Source organism: Phyllopteryx taeniolatus, chromosome 2 (genome assembly GCF_024500385.1).
Source record: "Phyllopteryx taeniolatus isolate TA_2022b chromosome 2, UOR_Ptae_1.2, whole genome shotgun sequence".
NCBI lineage: Eukaryota > Metazoa > Chordata > Actinopteri > Syngnathiformes > Syngnathidae > Phyllopteryx > Phyllopteryx taeniolatus.
Window position 1 is genome coordinate 40,610,892 of NC_084503.1, and position 18,090 is coordinate 40,628,981.

General features: G+C 40.7%; 1 protein-coding gene across 5 annotated transcripts; it reads right to left on the reverse strand.

The window, feature by feature from the left end:
- Nucleotides 1–669: 669 nt before the first annotated feature.
- On the reverse strand, nucleotides 670–17,832 carry LOC133466257 (tetraspanin-18B-like). 5 transcript variants are annotated; one of them, XM_061749783.1, is made up of 8 exons: nucleotides 17,762–17,832; nucleotides 17,471–17,665; nucleotides 15,679–15,753; nucleotides 15,301–15,399; nucleotides 15,042–15,218; nucleotides 3,457–3,679; nucleotides 3,335–3,376; nucleotides 670–962 (listed from the first exon to the last, which is right to left on the reverse strand). In XM_061749783.1, exons 1-8 carry the CDS (start codon nucleotides 17,822–17,824, stop codon nucleotides 910–912), a joined length of 927 nt encoding a protein of 308 aa, XP_061605767.1. In that variant the 5' UTR covers nucleotides 17,825–17,832; the 3' UTR covers nucleotides 670–909. The 5 variants fall into 5 exon arrangements, with proteins under 5 accessions (XP_061605767.1, XP_061605785.1, XP_061605776.1 ...); XM_061749801.1 differs by lacking the exon at nucleotides 15,679–15,753; XM_061749792.1 differs by lacking the exon at nucleotides 670–962 and having other exon boundaries at nucleotides 3,165–3,376.
- Nucleotides 17,833–18,090: the final 258 nt, after the last annotated feature.

Consider the following 18,090-nt stretch of genomic DNA (forward strand, 5'->3'; position numbering starts at 1 on the left):
CCGATCAATGCAAACTAGAACTAGTAGACATTCCAACAGCTTCTTCCCTCTTGCAATCAACTTCTTGAACAGCTAACTTACAATTCCATTACAACAAGCTGGCAATTTTTTGACTTGAGTTCGTTGTCACATTTCTGTATTATGTATTAGTCGTGCACTCACTGTAGTTGTCTCGCCGTGCTGCACTATTTGCATATAGTGGCCACTCATGCCAGAGTAGCATCTGCTCCATTTGCACACTGATTGAGGAGTATCTGTAACATTTGCACAACCATTGTCCCAGATTATCGCAGTACTCGTCACTTTAAACCGCATACACTCCTTGAAGTCTCAGTGCCCTTTGCACAATGGTCATTGCACCGGACTATTGCGATATTAGCCATTCGAACTGAGGACTCTGCATCTTTTTGCACAATTGTTGTTTGTTGTTGTTTTTTGTCAATGTCTTTATGTCTCCAAAGTGTTCTGTAAATTGACTGTCTGTTGTACTAGAGCGGCTCCAACTACCGGAGACAAATTCCTTGTGTGTTTTGGACATACTTGGCAAATAAAGATGATTCTGATTCTGATTCTGATGTTAGTTGAAGCCCCCCCACACCCACCCCCAAAATAGGTCGAACGACACCACTGGCAGAAAGCAAAGTTTATTTTGAGGAATGCAGTTTTTTTTTTTCCGTGTCACCTGCTCCTGAATAGGATAAATGGTTTAAAAAACAACAACAATAATTTTAAAAAAAGGGATGGACATATTGCCATTGATATAAAACCTACATTACCTTTATATTCACAGCTTGTCAGAAAGGTATTCACAACACCGGAAACCATTCTGTACTACTCTTATTTTTTTTTATACTTGCATATACAGTAATGTCCAAGAAAATGTACATGCAGATCTCTGCTGTTTGTCAACTAGATGACAACCAAATAAACAATGAGAAGAAGAATGAGGCTCCAGTTTGGACCTGAAATGAAATATGAAAATTTTTAGTGCTTAGTCTGGATTTAACTCTGGTGCAGGAAAAGCTTCACTTTAAGTGAATATTGTATTATAGTATTCCTTTGGAAACAACATAGTCTAAGTCAGGGGTGCCCAAAGTACGGGCAAGGGTGCCATTTGAGGCCCACATTCATTTTTTATTTTAGTGGCCGGTGGCATTTACAAAATGAACATTTAACGTGCATTATACTACAAGCCCAATTCCAATGAAGTTGGGCCGTTGTGTTAAACATAAATAAAAACAGAATACAATGATTTGCAAATCATGTTCAACCTATATTTAATTGAATACACAACAAAGACAAGATATTTAATGTTCAAATGGATAAACTTGATTGTTTTTAGCAAATAATCATGAACTTAGAATTTTATGGCTGCAACACGTTCCAAAAAAGCTGGGACAGGGTCATGTTTACAACTGTGTGACATCACCTTTACTTTTAACATTCAATAAACGTTTGGGAACTGAGGACACTAATTGTTGAAGCTTTGAAGGTGGAATTCTTTCCCATTCTTGCTTGATGTACAGCTTCAGCTGTTCAACAGTCCGGGGTCACCGTTGTCGTATTTTACGCTTCAGAATGCGCCACACATTTTCAGGAGACAGGTTAGGACTGCAGGCAGTCTTGGATGGCAGCATATGTTTCTCCAAAACCTGTATGTACCTTTCAGCATTAAGGGTGCCTTCACAGATGTGTAAGTTACCCATGCCATTGACACTAACACAGCCCCATACCATCACAGATGCTGGCTTTTAAACTTTGCGTCCATAGCAGTCCGGATGGTTCTTTTCCTCTTTGGCCCGGAGGACACGATGTCCACAATTTCCAAAAACAATTTGAAATGTGGACTCGTTGGACCACAGAACACTTTTCCACTTTTCATCAGTCCATCTTAGATGACCTCGGGCCCAGAGAAGCCAGCGGCGTTTCTGGGTGTTGTTGATAAATGGGTTTTGCTTCGCATAGTAGTTTGAAGTTGCACTTACGGATGTAGCACCGAACTGTATTTACTGACATTGGTTTTCTGAAGTGTTCCTGAGCCCATGTGTTGAAATCCTTCACAGATTGATGTCGGTTTTTGATGCAGTTCCGCCTGAGGGATCGAAGGTTACGGGCATTCAATGTCGGTTTTCGGCCTTGCCGCTTACATGCAGTGATTTCTCCAGATTCTCTGAACCTTTTGATGATATTATGCACCATAGATGATGAAATCCCTAAATTCCTTACAATTGTACGTTGAGGAACATTGTCCTTAAACTGTTCGACTATTTTCTCACGAACATGTTCACAAAGAGGTGAACCTCGCCCCATCTTTGCGTGTGAATGATTTGACAATTCAGGGAAGCTCCTTTTATGCCCAATCATGGCACCCACCTGCTCCCAATTAGCCTGTTTACCTGTGGGATGTTCCAAACAGGTGTTTGATGAGCATTCCTCAACTGTCTTTTTTGCCACCTGTCCCAGCTTTTTTGGAACATGTTGCAGCCATCAAATTCTAAGTTAATGATTATTTGCTAAAAACAATAATGTTTATCAGTTTGAACATTAAATATCTTGTCTTTGGAGTGTATTCAATTAAATGTTTAACATGATCTGCAAATCATTGTATTCTGTTTTTATTTTTGTTTCACACAACGTCCCAACTTCATTGGAATTGGGGTTGTACTTACTGTCTTCATTGGGCGGAAAGGCAGGAAAAGAAAAGACATTCGTTCTTATGTCTCACTTACTTGTTTCGCCACTAATGACACGTCATTCAGTAAGACATGACTACTACTTCTAATACTACTACTAATAATGTATACATTTTATAAAGAGCTTTTGTAGAATTGCAAAAACACAAAGAAACTGCTTAAACTGAAATAGTAACACGTTTTCCATTTGTAATGCTTGATAAATAAAGATAATTCAATTGCAGCATGCAGATAGCATGAATCATGGTTGTTTGCTCCACTTTCCGCACCGTGTCAAGATCAGCTTAGTACATATTGCTTTCGTTTTGGTTTTGCATGTTGAGATGTGATTCTGCTGTTCCACAGTGCTGGGGTGGATCTACTCTAGGACCATTAGCCACCCCTAAATCCTGAAAAATCTTTGAATTTTTGCTTTATCGCCTGTTTTTTTTTTTTTTTTTTTTAATATATACATTAAAAATAACACAAATGCCAATCATATCATGACCTACACTGATGGACTGGTCTTAGTGTGTTAATAAAATGTGAAGAATGTAAGTGACCCTTGCATACTTTGATTTTTTTTATTTTGTATGTAGCTATTGGAAGAAAAGGTTTGGACACCCCTTGGTCTACACGATATCTGCTTCATGCACTCTTACTTGAGCGGCTCCACCCACTCTGAGGTGCAGAGGTGATGGACCCTGGTGAGAGACAGTGCCTCGTTAGTCACAATTGTCCTACCTACCTACCTTGTTGTGGAATATAAATCAGTCTGACTCACTTTTCACCATGGCCAGCTCAATGGTGTGGTCGGAGAAATCGTGAGGTTTACTGACAGAACACACGTGACTCCCCAAATCCTTCATTTTGACCCGCTGGATGGTGAGCGTGATGCCGCTCCTGGTGTCGCTGATGGTGTAGCCGACTGTGCAGTTCTGGAAGGCCTTGTGTTTGATGTAGTGACACAGCAGCTCATTGTGAGGACTCCTCCACTGTACAGACAGCTGAGAGGCGAGGGTGTTGTCATGGTAATGGACACACAACAGCGTAATGGGCTGACCTGGTTGACAGAGCACTTTGACAAAACTACCTGCAGACAGAAAACAACATGGATAATATATAAAGTCTCAATAAAAGGACATGGTGAGATCAGTTGTTCTTTCAAAACAAATTCTACTGTACTTAAAATGAGCCTTTTTGTTCCATAATAGCAATAGTAGGAACGTGCGATGCATGAATTTTGTGGACCAGGTCTACAAATAGATGACTTTTTGAGCTTCTTTTTTGTGTTTAATGAATTTTCACATAAGAGCCAAATGAAGTCCACTCAATGACCAACAGAAGAATGTTGAGAAAATATGAACACAAAACATCCATCCATTTTCCGTACCGCTTTATCCTCACAAGGGTCGCGAGCGCGCTGGAGCCTATTGCAGCTATCTTGGGGCGAGAGGCGGGGTACACCCTGAACCGGTCGCCGGCCAATCGCAGGGCACATAGAAACAACCAACCATTTCCACTCACATTCACACCTAAGGGCAATGTAGAGTCTTTAATCAACCTACAACGCATGTTTTCTTTTTTGGGGGGTGGGGGGATGTGGGAGGAAACCCACGCAGGCACGGGGAGAACATGCAAACTCCACACACTTTGAACCCCGGTCCTCAGAACTGTGCTGCAGATGTACTAACCAGTCGTCCACCGTGCCGCCAGAACACAAAACAAAGAACGTTTAAAGTGCAGTTTGTGTCCCAGAACCTACCTTCACCAATGAAGTGTAAAAGGGTGAAAGCAAAGAGGAGTGCAGCCGTCCAAGTCTGTTGAAAAGACGTTTTCTGCATTTGGCAAACGTTTCAACTATATCACCTCTATGAGGAATATTATGAGAACCAAACAGCTAGAGTGCAAAGTTAATGGGATATCTATCACTTTTGTTTTTACTGTGTAGAATCAGTTTACAAGCTTCATGAGAGCAAATTGACTGAATCTATGGTAACCAAGCATCAAAACACTCCCAGAAATATGAATCATCCAACGCAACCACGCTAATGTGGCTGTCCAACTAAAATCTCTATTTATTTATTGATTGATTTCTATTTGCTCTCTTGTTGCATATCACTTGAAATATAGCCATAACATTAGGACTACCTGACCATAGCTATGCATTTCCACAAGCTTATCTCAAATAAAATCAAGTGTTTGATCCCATTCTTTGTGTTTTTGCTGTTTTTGTGTGTTTAGTTATTGATTGTGCTAATTCCCTCCTTATTCCGCTTATAGAATTAAAGAAACCGCTCAGTCAAATCAGTTTAATGTTGCAATCGTTTACAGTTTAAACATTTATACAATATGGGTACTTTTTTGTTTTGATTTTTGTTTTTACAGGGCCTTTGAAAATACAGTACTGTATTTATAACACCCTGCACAAAGATACACAGGCCTTCAGAGGTCATGTATATTGACACACATTTCACCATCTAGTTCATCTGGACAATTTACAGTTTTATCAGAATTGTAGCAAAAAAACATTTAATACCTGAATATTTGGACACAAACTTCATATGGATTTACAAATGTCCATACACAACCTATTCTGCACTTTACCCTGCCAGGACTCATCAAATGAATTATTATCAAACATACATTTCTTCATTGTTCACGAAGCATGTCTTGGACCTGAGTAAGTGTGAAATATCAAACATAAAGAGTTTACATTAGAAGCAGTTTCATTGTGCTTCATTCAAATAACAAACCATCTTAGAGTAGAGTACAAGACATGCCTGACACATCCCTCAAGCCTCTCTCATATTTATCATGACGTAACCTACAACTTCAGTTGACAAGCATCACACTCACCACAAGGCATACAACAGCAGCCATTTCAATATCATTTTCACAAGTGCGAGGTTGCTGCACGACGCCTGAAGTGTGTTGTGCTGAAAACACCACCGAGGCTGAACCGAGGTCGATAAGTGTGGGTTTGTCTCCAATGTCCTTCACAGAACATCCTCCTGGACGTTTGTCACTTCAGTGGGTTGAATCCTATCTGCAGTTCACTTTGTATTCCGGAGTTGAGTTTGTTTTTAGTTGAGTTTACAGTAAAAACTGCAGATAGTCACGTAATACTTCCTATGCCCAAAGCCGAGCCACTACCCGATGTCAACTACAAAATGACATCACAATATCACTGAGACACACAGACAATCACTGTACAAATACACACATCATATTTTACAGTTGTGTCTTCCTTTAGCCAGTGCCCTTGCAGTGCTTGGCATGTGCCTCAGCTTGTGTGCACTACTGGATGCCTCGAAATAAACACAGTGCAAACACCATGGTGAAGAGCTGCAGGGAGAATGGGAAAAACAGAGCTCAGTCCCATGAAAAGGACCAACATTTTGCCATAAATCCATGCAGTCCCACTGAACCTGATTTTCCACATCAAAAATCTGACTGGATGAGCAAAGACTGCCCTAAATGTTTCATTCAACCAGATGAGCATCATTGAGATTAAAACTTCTTTTACAAGCGCGAACTGGCCAAGCAAGGCAGCCAAAGGACAGAGTTACAACACGTCTACACGACCTGTGTATTATCTGTCTGCTCTAAATTCTCCTGAGGTGTGAATGTGAGTGTGTATGCTTATTTGTCTATGTGTAACGGTGGCGATCCTTCGCCGTCCAGCCACACCTGGGGGTATTCCGGCAACCAGTTTACTGTATGTGAAAACTCAGAGGAAGCTGAACCTGAGATGAGGGAAAGCCTGATCAGTATGTTTCAAAAAGTCACCGTGGTAACAGACTCTGTGACCCTGACCTGCTTGCTAGCAGCTAATGTCATCAAAAATCCTGACTTTCTACCGGTCTCCTCCCTCCTTAAGTAAACATGGCTTGTCTGTTTCTCTGTAATCCCATCGACTTTGAAGCACAACTAAATCTAAAATGATCTGCTGGCATTCCCAGACTAATTTCTGATCGGACAGCTTTTCATCCAAGTCAGTCATGTATCTTCATAACATTCTCCGGCCATATACTGTATCTCTAATCTCACACGACTTGCTTTGACATTGGGACAAATTTTGTCTAGATCCGTTTTAGACACCAGAATGCCCATAAATGAAAAACATTTCATTATAAATACATTCCTATATGCTGCAATTTAATGTGCGATTAAATGTTAAGTCAGTGCGTCAAATAGTAATGAAACCTCCACTTTCACTTTTGCATGAATTGGTTCTCTTTCCTTCCTTTTTTTTTAAAGGAATAGATGTTCATATCACTAAACGTCCTCGTTAGCACCTCCAATTCCAAGGGGAAAGTAAGTGATATTTCTATCGGTTTCCATTATGAATCGACATACTGGGGCTCCTTTGATGATGTATTTTGCTTGTGGCCGTGAACGAGCTAAACTCAAGGTGATCGGGTTTAGATTAAGAGCATGGTGAACCTGCTTGCTGGAATACTCCTTGGGCTCAAACCAGCGACGCCACTGTGTGCTTTTCCGAGGAGTCTGGTTTTCCTAATTGCACTGCGCAATCCGGCATCCGTCACATATGTGTCTTGCGGGTGTACCCAACCTTTTGCTCAAAGTCAGCTGTGATAGGCTCCAACTTACTTGCGAGCTCAAGGCCCGCCGCACACAGAGTGATGCGTCCGAACCCAACTGAACTGTGGCGTAGTGTATGGGTTCCTGCTGCTACGAGCTTTTATGAGTGGCCGACCATCGGATCACAGATGTAACAGCCAATCAAAAATGCCATGTTGCATCGCAGTTTCCAGGTATGAAGCAAGATCCAGCCAGCTGCCGCCAAGCTGTACTAATACAGTATTATACACACACACACACACAGAGTGGAACCTCGAAAAAACGGACCCCGATATAACGGATAGAAGGGACCGTCGGGACTGCACAATGTGTACAAAAATAGTTTCCATTTGTCACTTAAACTGCCGTTGACAAAATCTGTCTGTTAAGCCGCTGTTGTTTACTGGCGCTGTGCTGTCAGAGAATTTGACTGACGGAATGATTTCTGGGTCACAGATATACAAAAAAATAGATACAATTCCAAATGATGTGCCTCCCGTGCCTACGTGGCGGCCATGTTGAATGTTGGGCAGTGACGTGGCAGCGATGTCATGATGGTTATTTCCATTGTCTATTGTGTATAGACTCGCAGCACAGAGAGAAAGAGCTGCATTGTGGCAGTGTTAAATGAGGAATACAAAACAGAAATCTCTGGAGTCCGGAACAGGCTATTTTTGGTGCAGTAACAGTTTTTATTTGTCAAGCCGTTCGCCTTTAGCAATGGATTTGGAACTAGGAAGCACACGAATTTCTGGCGGCTCATGAACGCGACTCACCTATGATGAGTACTGTACAATGAGTCTACAATGTCACCATGACCAAGCACACCAGCGTGGTAAGTTTGGATAAAATATGAAACATTTTCAAGCTTTTTTAAATATTTATTTTCAATAACTTTGTACTATACTGAGCGTTTTAGGCTAAAACTACAAAACAATAATTTTGTACTGTACAGTAATATGAGAGCCACCCCCTGCTCCTATTAATCTGTTCTATCGAGGTTCCACTGTGTATACAGCGGCTGAAATAAGTATTTAACATGGTCACCATTTTTCTCACTAAATACATTTCCAAAGGTGGTATTGACATGAACATGTCACCAGATGTTGGGAACAACCCAAGTAATCCATACATACAAAGAAAGTACAACAAATAGGCTAAGAAATTAAGTCATGAGTAATAATGTGAAATGACTGAAACATATATGGGTTAAATAAAAATGTAATTAATTTAGGAGAAAAGAATGAGCTGGAAGCGACGCCTGCGTTACTTCCGGTTTAGCATAATTTTAGATTACAGCGTTATAAATCAAGCTATTTTATCTAGTAAAAGGGGCACCACGTCACTTTTTATGTGGATAAAATTTAGGGAAAGTGACGAGAAACCTTTTTATCAGTCTTCTAATCTGAAGGTTGCTACACTTTCTGAAATTTTGATAAAGAGTTCAAGACGGCCAGAGCTTTCTTTCCTTGCACCCAACCACACACAACAATGCAGGTAGTGAACATTTATAGAAAATTTTATGAGATCTAACATGGGGAATCTACAAAAGGGAAATAATGCAGGAAAACTAAACAAAACAAAGGACAGACAAACATTGGCAAACGAAACTGACTTGTGATGTGAGGGTGGAATGAGCGTGTAGTGACAATGCATATAGCTGGGGATTCCTGTTCTCGTTAATTTAAACCCAAATATGCACTAATGTGTACTTTTAGTAGACCGCGATGTTGGACTTATGTGTCTGGAACACGATTGAGGCAGGCAGGTCGAGCTTCCGGGTGTTCGGCCGGCCCGGTCCCCACAGAGAACAGGTGGATTTGGCGGAAAGGAGGAAGAAAAAGGAAAAAGGGAGCACAAAAAGTTCCCAGGCAGGACGACCGGAGCCCGGGTGTCCCTGCTCGCGAGAAGTTCGGAGCGGACGCGTGGTGCCTGCTTCCGTCCCCACGGGGTGTACTCAGGCCCCAGAAAAGGGTAGCTCGGAGCGCTTGCAGGATGCTCTCCAGTCGGGGATGGTCCGATGTGTCCTCGCCACCTCGTGGTGAGGTGGGGCGTCCTGGCTTTGGCAAGTTACTCGGACGAGGCAAGAGCTGACTCCGAGAGAACGTATATCCGGCCTTTTTAGCCTTTTTATGGCCGGAGCGAAACAAAGGGGGTGGTTTACCCCCCCCTTCCTTTCCCACTACCTTCGGCACCAAAAGGGAACCTGGACCGCCTCTGAATGTTACTTTTCCATTTTAGGATTATTTCGTGGTTTAAACCCAGTGGAATAAAATATTAATTATTGGATTTAAGATAACGAGACCATTTTCCCGCTTTGCATTGTCACACGCCCATCCTCTTTAATCCCTGTAACGAATGTTTCAAGTGTTATGTGATAGTTGAGAACACATATTTGCCGCGTGGTATTTGTGTTGTGGGGTGAAACATTTCATCTGGTTCAGTTGACAACAAATTTGACATCAGACATGTTCAAGTGCAGAAATACAGGCACTAGTGGCATTCATGTAATCCTTTCTTTGCAATGACAGGTTCAAGACGCCTATTCTATGGAGAAACTAGTCGCATGCATTGCTCTGGTAGGATTTTGGCCCATTCCTCCACACAAGCAGTCTTGAAGGTTCAGTGAGCTTCTTTTATGGACCTTGAGTTTCAGTTCTTTCCATAGATTTTCGATTGGATTCAAGTCAGGTGATTGGCTGCGCCATTCTAATTTTTATTTTTTTTTCTTTGAAACGCGTTTCATTTTGATCATTCTCGTAGATGGCAGCAGATTTTTGTCAAGAATGTCTCGGTACATTTGCCCATTCATCTTTCTTTCAACAATGTGACGTTTAACAGTACAATTTGCTGAAAAGCAGCCCCACACCATCATGTTCCCACCTCCGAACTTCACTGTTGGTATGGTGTTTATAGGGTGCAGTGCCATTTCTCCTCCAAACATGGTGTGCATTATGGCATCCAAACAGTTCAATTTTGCTCTCATTCGACCAGACTATATTCTCCCAGTATTTAACTGGCTTGTCCAAATGTTGTTCAGCAAACTTTAAACGAGCTTTGACATGCTTTTTTTTCAGCAATGGGGTCTTGCGTGGTGAGCGTGCATACAGGCCATGGCGGCAGAGTGCATTAGTCACCGTTTTCCTTGTGACAACAGTACCTGCTAACTCCAGGTCTTTTTGAAACTCTCCACAGGTGGTCCTTGGCTCTTGGACAATTCTTATGATTTTTCTTTGCACTCCTCTGTCAGAAATTTTACGAGGAGCACCTGATCGAGGCATATTTATGGTGGTATGATTGGCTTTCCACTTACGAAAATTGGCCTCAACCGTGCTCTCTGGAACATACAGAAGCTTAGATATGCGCCTGTAACCAATGCCATCGTTATGTTTTGCAACAATAAGTTTGCCATGGTCTTGAGACAGATCTTTGCTCTTACCCATCATGAGATCTGTCTTGACTCACACCTTGGCAATGAGACCTTTTTGTAGGCCATCAATTAGGACTGAACCAGCTGATATTTATTTGCACTGACAAGGGGCTGATTATTGATAGATTTTAGGTGTTGTCTTGGCTTTCCATGCCTTTTTTCTTCATGTGTTCAATACCTTTTCCCTGTGTCATTTCACATTATTACACACAACTTAATTTCTGATCTTATTTGTTCTACTTTCTTTGTATGTATGGATTACTTGGGTTGTTCCCAACACGGCGGAACGGTGGACGACTGGTTAGCACACCATAGTTCTGAGGACCCGGGTTCAAATCCAACCTCGCCTGTGTGGCGTTTGCATGTTCTCCCCGTGCCTGCGTGGGTTTTCTCCGGGTACTCCGGTTTCCTCCCACATCCCAAAAACATGCATGGTAGATTGATTGAAGACTCTAAATTGCCTCTTGGTGTGAATGTGAGTGCGAATGGTTGTTTGCTTATATGTGCGCTGTGATTGGATGGCGACCAGTTCATGGTCGAGCCCGCCTCTTGCCCAACAGCCCAGCTTGCCCACAACCCTAGTGAGGATAAGCGGTACGGAAAGTGGATGGATGGACATTGGCAATAGCCTGTAAAATACTGTATCCCCACTCTGTCCTTTTATTTCTTGTCGGTTTCCTCAATTGCGCCATGTTGTTTTCCCAATAAAAAAATCATTCACTTAGTATATGTGGTGCGTCAAAAAGAAGTGTTTTCTGAAAAGAACACCGGCGGTCACAGTTTTTCTGTTGCAGCTCGTGTGCAACGTGGTACGTGTGCAAGCACAGATATGTATCGGTAGATACGACATGCCCATTTTGAGCTCTGTGCTGACGGCGACGCTAAACTACGGAGGTCAAAGTGGGCATCGCATTCCATGTGTGTGGACGGCAAGAAAACCAAGGATGCCAGTACATTGTTCCGGAGACGGCTGCGTAAAACGTTGTACAATTACGACAAGGGAACTGGAAGGGCCTTTCACATGTAAATTTAAAAAAAAAACTTTTTAAAAAATATTGTACATTGATTGTATACACTTTGGTGTTGACAAAAAAGTAAATGTCAAAATTGGTTTCATTGTTTGTGCATTGCCTTCTATGGGCACGTCGACCTCTCCAACATGGCTGCTACATTGCCATGCCGGTTAGCTGCTATACTGCTGGCGTATCTAGTGTTCATATCTATAAGTGCAGGGGCCAAACCATCGCCCAATTTGCAGGTCCGAGTCACAGTATATTTTTTTCATGGTTATCCAGTTCAATCGCTTTCGGCCGCATCACTCGGTGTGGGGCGGGCCTAATGAGAATAAGCATTGTAGAAAATGGATGAATATTATTTGTTTGGATTCTGAAACCAAACAGTATTGTTATGGAGAGAACACGTACCTCAATTGTCAGCACCACAATGGTGAGCACTCCTGCTGTGTAAATGTACATCTCAAAGTAATCCATCATTGCAGAGTAACAACCCTGCAATAATGAAAATAATAATAATTATTTTTTAAAAAGCTCAGCTAAACTCTATAGGAGTTATATTATTTTCCTGCATACTGTAATTTTGTTTATTTGTTTTCCATATAATGTCCTAATCTTTCAAAACCAATTAATAATAATAAAATTAAATCTTTCCAAACCGGTGCTTGTGAAAGTCAAGCACGTGATTTCGCTCACCAGGTTTGTGATGGATAAAAATTATACTAAATATAACAAAATGATACTAGCTTATCAATTGTATACATTTTATAATATTAATCCATTATGAGATCCACCCATTTATTAATGTACTCTAGTACAATAATTTCTGGGGGGGAAATGTGAAATGCACATAATTTCATTGCATAATTCCCTAAAGAGTTACAGGTAACCCCCACATAGTCGCAGTCTGGCATTCAAAAATGTGCCTATTTTTGGGGTAAACCTATCTTCCTATCTATTTGCTGAAGAACTCACCTCTTGGCTCTTGTTTTACTTAGGCCAAACCAATCAAAGTATAAATTTGGCGCCACCTTGTGGCATCTTGTTGTTTTGTTAGGTTTAATTTGTGATGTTCATCTGCATTTGCGATGTCCTGTTTTGCTGGCGGCTCTTAAATCTCCATGCTATGTTGTGCAAGGGAACACTCAAAGTGAAAAGATATATACCATATATATATATATATACTAATACTCTTTAAGATACTGCTTATCGATCCGCTATTTTAACAGTATTCTTATTAGTACTTTTTTAAAAATTATATAAACACTAAAACAAATATTAGAAGTAACATTTCTATATTTTTTTACTGAATTAACAACTGCAACAACAAGGTAAAATAAAGAACTAAAAACACGATTTACAGAAAAACTAGTATTTTGAAAAAATAACTATTATAATGCTCAACATTGTGTAAATCAGGGGTATTCGACAGAAATTTAAATAGGCCTAGATATAAAAAATAATAAAAATCTTAAAGCAAAGGTCTGGAAGATCATATAGTGTCTATTTATTGTGATATATATCTAAGTAGCCTAGTCATTTTATTTACATCAATCAATACTTCAGACATATTGAGTTAATTCAATACAATACAAAAACCTTTTGGCATTTATTACTGTCAAGTAACACAGAACTAAACAAATACGGATGACTGCTGATATGTACAGTTGTGCTAATAAGTTTACATACCCTGGCAGAATTTGTGAAATATTGTTTTTTCAACTCTGACAGGTGACTAAACAAGGACCATCTCGTTATTTTCCTTAGGGTTATGTTTTGTTTAATGATTGTGCTTTTCTGAAATGCCTGACAGTTTAATTTGAATCCCATTAAAAATATAATTGAATGTGTTTTGTCTGATTCTTCAGGTTGTCTTTAAAGAATGGTACACATCTTAAAAATGCTTCCCAGGTTATCAAATCAATGAGTACAACTGTGTAATGTTCTCTCATTTACTACAAATGAAAGTTATACGTGTTCAAATAAAGTGCTTAACTTTAAACATTTGAGTTTCCCCTTTTCTGTTTAGCGTCTCGACACAACAATGAAGTCTCAAACAATTTACATATTTTAATTTAATAAATGTTAACAAGGGCGGCACGGTGGGAAACACATCCCCAAAACATGCATGATAGGTTAATTGAAGACTCTAAATTGCCCATAGGTGTGAATGTGATTACGAATAGATGTTTGTTTCTATGTGCCCTGCGATTGGCTGGCAACCAGTTCAGGGTGTACCCCGCCTCTCGCCCAGAGATCGCTGGGGTAGGCTCCACCACGCCCGTGACCTGAGTGAGGAGAAGCGATATGGGAGATGAATGAATGAAATGTTAACAATTAAACAGTTTTAGAGGTTATGTTTTCTGAAAACTTTTTATGTTTTGTCTTATAATGCCGTTACTCATGTATGCCCGTTTATGAAGAGCTCTCAGTGGGAGGCTCCTACTGAAAAGTATCCTCGAAACAAAAATGACTCTGGCCGTTCTATTTTAATTATTTTGGAGAGCAACATTTGTTCCCAGTTTTCTCTTCCTTTATCGGTCATTTCTGAACTTTAACTCGCATTACTTTCCTGCTGTTATCTTTTGTTCTCTCCCTCCCCTGCTATGGGTCTTTTCGTTCTTTCTCTGGTCTGCGGGCTGTCAATGTTAACGCCTGAGTTGAAGACTTTCTGATTATTCTTGACCTATGTTGTTACAGGCCACAGTAAATAGACTACTTGTAAATAAATTCAAACGGAATACGTGTGTCTGTGTTCTACAACTTAAACACACCCCTCTGGATCTAGTCACTCTGATCATTTGTACTCCTTGAGACATCATACAACCCCTTTTTTATTATCCTCTCCATTTGAAGGCCTTTTCCACCATCCTGTGGCATCTATAGGCATTTGATGCCAGCCAATCGCAGGGCACATACAAACAAACAAGCATTCACACCTATGGGCAATTTAGAGTCTTCAATCAACCTACCACGCATATTTTTGGGATGTGGGAGGAAACCGGAGTACCCACAGAAAACCCACGCAGGCATGGGCAGAACATGCAAACTCCACACAGGAGAGGCCGGATTTGAGCCCGGGTCCTCAGAACTGTGAGCCAGATGTGCTAACCAGTCGACCACTGTGCCGGCGTGTTGGGAACAACACTTTGATTTAATTCTATGTAATTATAAAATTATTGAGAGCTGCAGATTGATAGATAAAATAGGTAAAGTGGCTAAGCAGAGACATTCAAATGCTGTTTATCATCATTTCGCCAGTATTGTACCATTTCTTCTTCATTTCAGATACTCCCCATTGTCTCAGAAGCCACTGACAAACAGTATCTATACACTGACCTTGTTGTTCTGAAAGGCAGGGTTTCCACTGACACACTGCAACATGCTGACATGCGCCATGTGTCCTTGGTAGCTGCTCCCCTGGCAACAAGCATCAGGGGTCATCTTGTGGGGGTTGAGGAGCCTGAAGAGACCCACATCGAAGTCCTCAGGGCCACTGACACCACAACAGTCAAACTGCAATCAAGAAATACAGGGGACGGTTGAGCGCAAAGTAGACTAATTGAAAAGGTGATTTAAAAAAAAAAAGATGCTGTACTATGGTCATGATGGTGTTCCATGTAGAGGTGAAGACTTCAGTGGTGTTATAACCTTGATAGTGGTGTTTTAGCTCCCGTGTGAAATACTCTCTGGTTAACTGAGCAGACAAAAAGTAACAGGAATGGGTTACAAGACAAGACACACAAGGAGGCAAATTCCTTGTGTGTCTTGTCACATACCAACATGCCAATAAAGCTGATTCTGATTACCAAACAAAACAAATATACTTGGCGACTTGACCTCAAACACTTTATACATTTATATATACACGACCAATGTATACATACTGTATATACTGTGTAGTTAGTGTCGTGAACTCTTTGTTCACTGCTCTCCGTAAAAGTGAATTGATCCAAAGACTACCACTACTACTTACATGCTCCCTGAAGAAGAAAGCCAGGATGGCAGCTGCCAGCTCAGCCAGGAAGATTAAAAGAATGATTATGAAGAACTATAGTCAGGGGGGAAAAAAAGTCATGTTACCCATTGAGTGCTATCTTCTATTGAAACACTAGGATCACACTGAACAAATGCTTTATTTCATCAATGTTTCATACAGACAGTATGAAACAAAACCTGCATCATGCTTGTGAGATTGAAACCTTCTCAACTCCTCTAGATGGCATTCTTGTACTGTCTCAAACTGGTCTTATGTAATTTAATATTTTTAAGCGCGTGAGGAGTGCCTCTGGAAATTGCCAACACATTTGCACATTTTCAATGCATCTTTACATTAGTCGAATGTCTTGTTGCTTGTATCACTATGTCTCAGTGATAGTCAGTTGACACCCTGAAAAAAAACCTGTTCAAATGCACATATCTTTGTCATGAACAACAGCATGTTATGTGGAATGCATAATATTGGTTTCATTCTTTACATCCTCATCATAAAATATCTTTAGTCATTAATGCATGAAGACAAAAAGCAGTCAAACAGGAAACAGGAAAAAAAAAAAAAAAAAAAGCCATGACATACAGTGGCATGTCTGACGAACAGAGGTCTTGCGATTTTAGGTAACAATAAAAGTCAGACTTTTGTGTTGAATGGGTGAGGCGAGAAGTAGTTTATCAACCACTAAATTATCACACAATTAAGGTTTTTAAGTCAACCACAGATAATTTGACATTTATGTAAGTGCTTAATTTTTTTGTGAGTTGTAAACCTCTTTCTCAGAAAGCCATTGTGATGTTCTTGTTTTTTTTTATTTTTAATGCAATTGGCAAAAACAGCATGTAGAAACAGGAGGGGTAAAAAAAAATATTAATGCAGTGTCCCACTTGTCTTGAGCGCTGGAACAAAAGACAAATGTGCACAGCGATGGACGGAGATCTCCACTACTTTGAATGTACAAGGTTGGTTGAAAGTGTAGAAATGTGTGAGCATTTAGCATTTTTAACAATAAAAATGTTAGTTTAAAATAAAACACAGCATAGTCACTTGTATCACATCTTCAACTCCTTAGTGACCTGTACGTATTCCCGAGCTGCGGCCTACTTTACGTCGGGAAAAAGCACCAGGCTACTTCGTGTTTAGTCACTTAGCAACCAACGGCAAATATGGGCAAGCTTGCGCCATGCCACCATCAAAAATTCAACTTTAGTTTCATCTGTCCAGAGAACATTTTGCCAGTAGTGCTGTGGAACATCCAAGTGCTCTTGAACAAATGTCAAAGATACGACACTGTTTTTTTTTTTTTAGACAGCAATGACTTCCTCTTGGTGTTCTCCCATGAACCTCATTCCTGTTTAATGTTTTATGTGTGGTAGATTTGTCAACCGAAATGTTGGCATGTGGCAGTGATTTCTGCAAGTCTTTATCTGACACTCTATGGACCTGACTTTATCTCTTGGAGAATCCGTAGCCTTACAGTTCACTTACTTTTTCATTCCACTGTACATCTAAAAAAAACAAAAAAAACAATAGGAAAATCTGCAATATAGCGGGATTGTGCTAGATGAACCATGGTTATAGTGGGAGAACACTGTACATGTTTTAAGGGTTACTCTAAAAGCAATGTCCATGAATAAATCTTCATCATATTCTATCTGTACCTGCTAATAAACAGCCGTGAAATGTTTAAATACCAGTCAGTACGTTATGCTACAATCCTCTTTTATTTGACTTCAAATATTCTAACTTTAGTGCACACAAAAAAAGTGAGACTCACAAAAAGTAGCAGACATTTGTTCTCGCGGATGGGCCCACAGCAGCCCAGGAAGCCGAGCAGAAACAGCATTGCTCCAATGGCCAAAATGAAGTAGACCCCGGTGAACAGCAGGGGGTTGGCCGCCACGATCTCTCTGAAGCCCAACGGGTCCACCAGCACCCAAACACCAATACTGAGCATGAATGAGCCTCCTAGCTGGGAGAGGCAGTCACATACTCGGTATTTAAGTGTGCATTACAATGCAATTTTATTTGTTTTTTTTTATCGTTATCTTTTTATCTATCATCTCACAAAGATGAGGAAGTTGAAGATGAACATCAGGTACTTCATACAGCTGAGGCAGTCACCCTCCATGGCTGGGCGCCCACCCACGTACGCACCTGTTAGGGAGTATCACAAGAATATATGAATATATACATCTATATATATATATAAATATATATGCCTGTGTGGAGTTTTCTCCGGTTTCCTCCCGCATCCCAAAAACATGCAGCGTAGGTTAATTGAAGACTTTAAATTGCCCGTAGGTGTGAATGGGAGTGCGAGTGGTTGTTTGTTTCTATGTGCCCTGCGATTGGCTGGCGACCAGTTCAGGGTGTACCCCGCCTCTCGCTCACAGT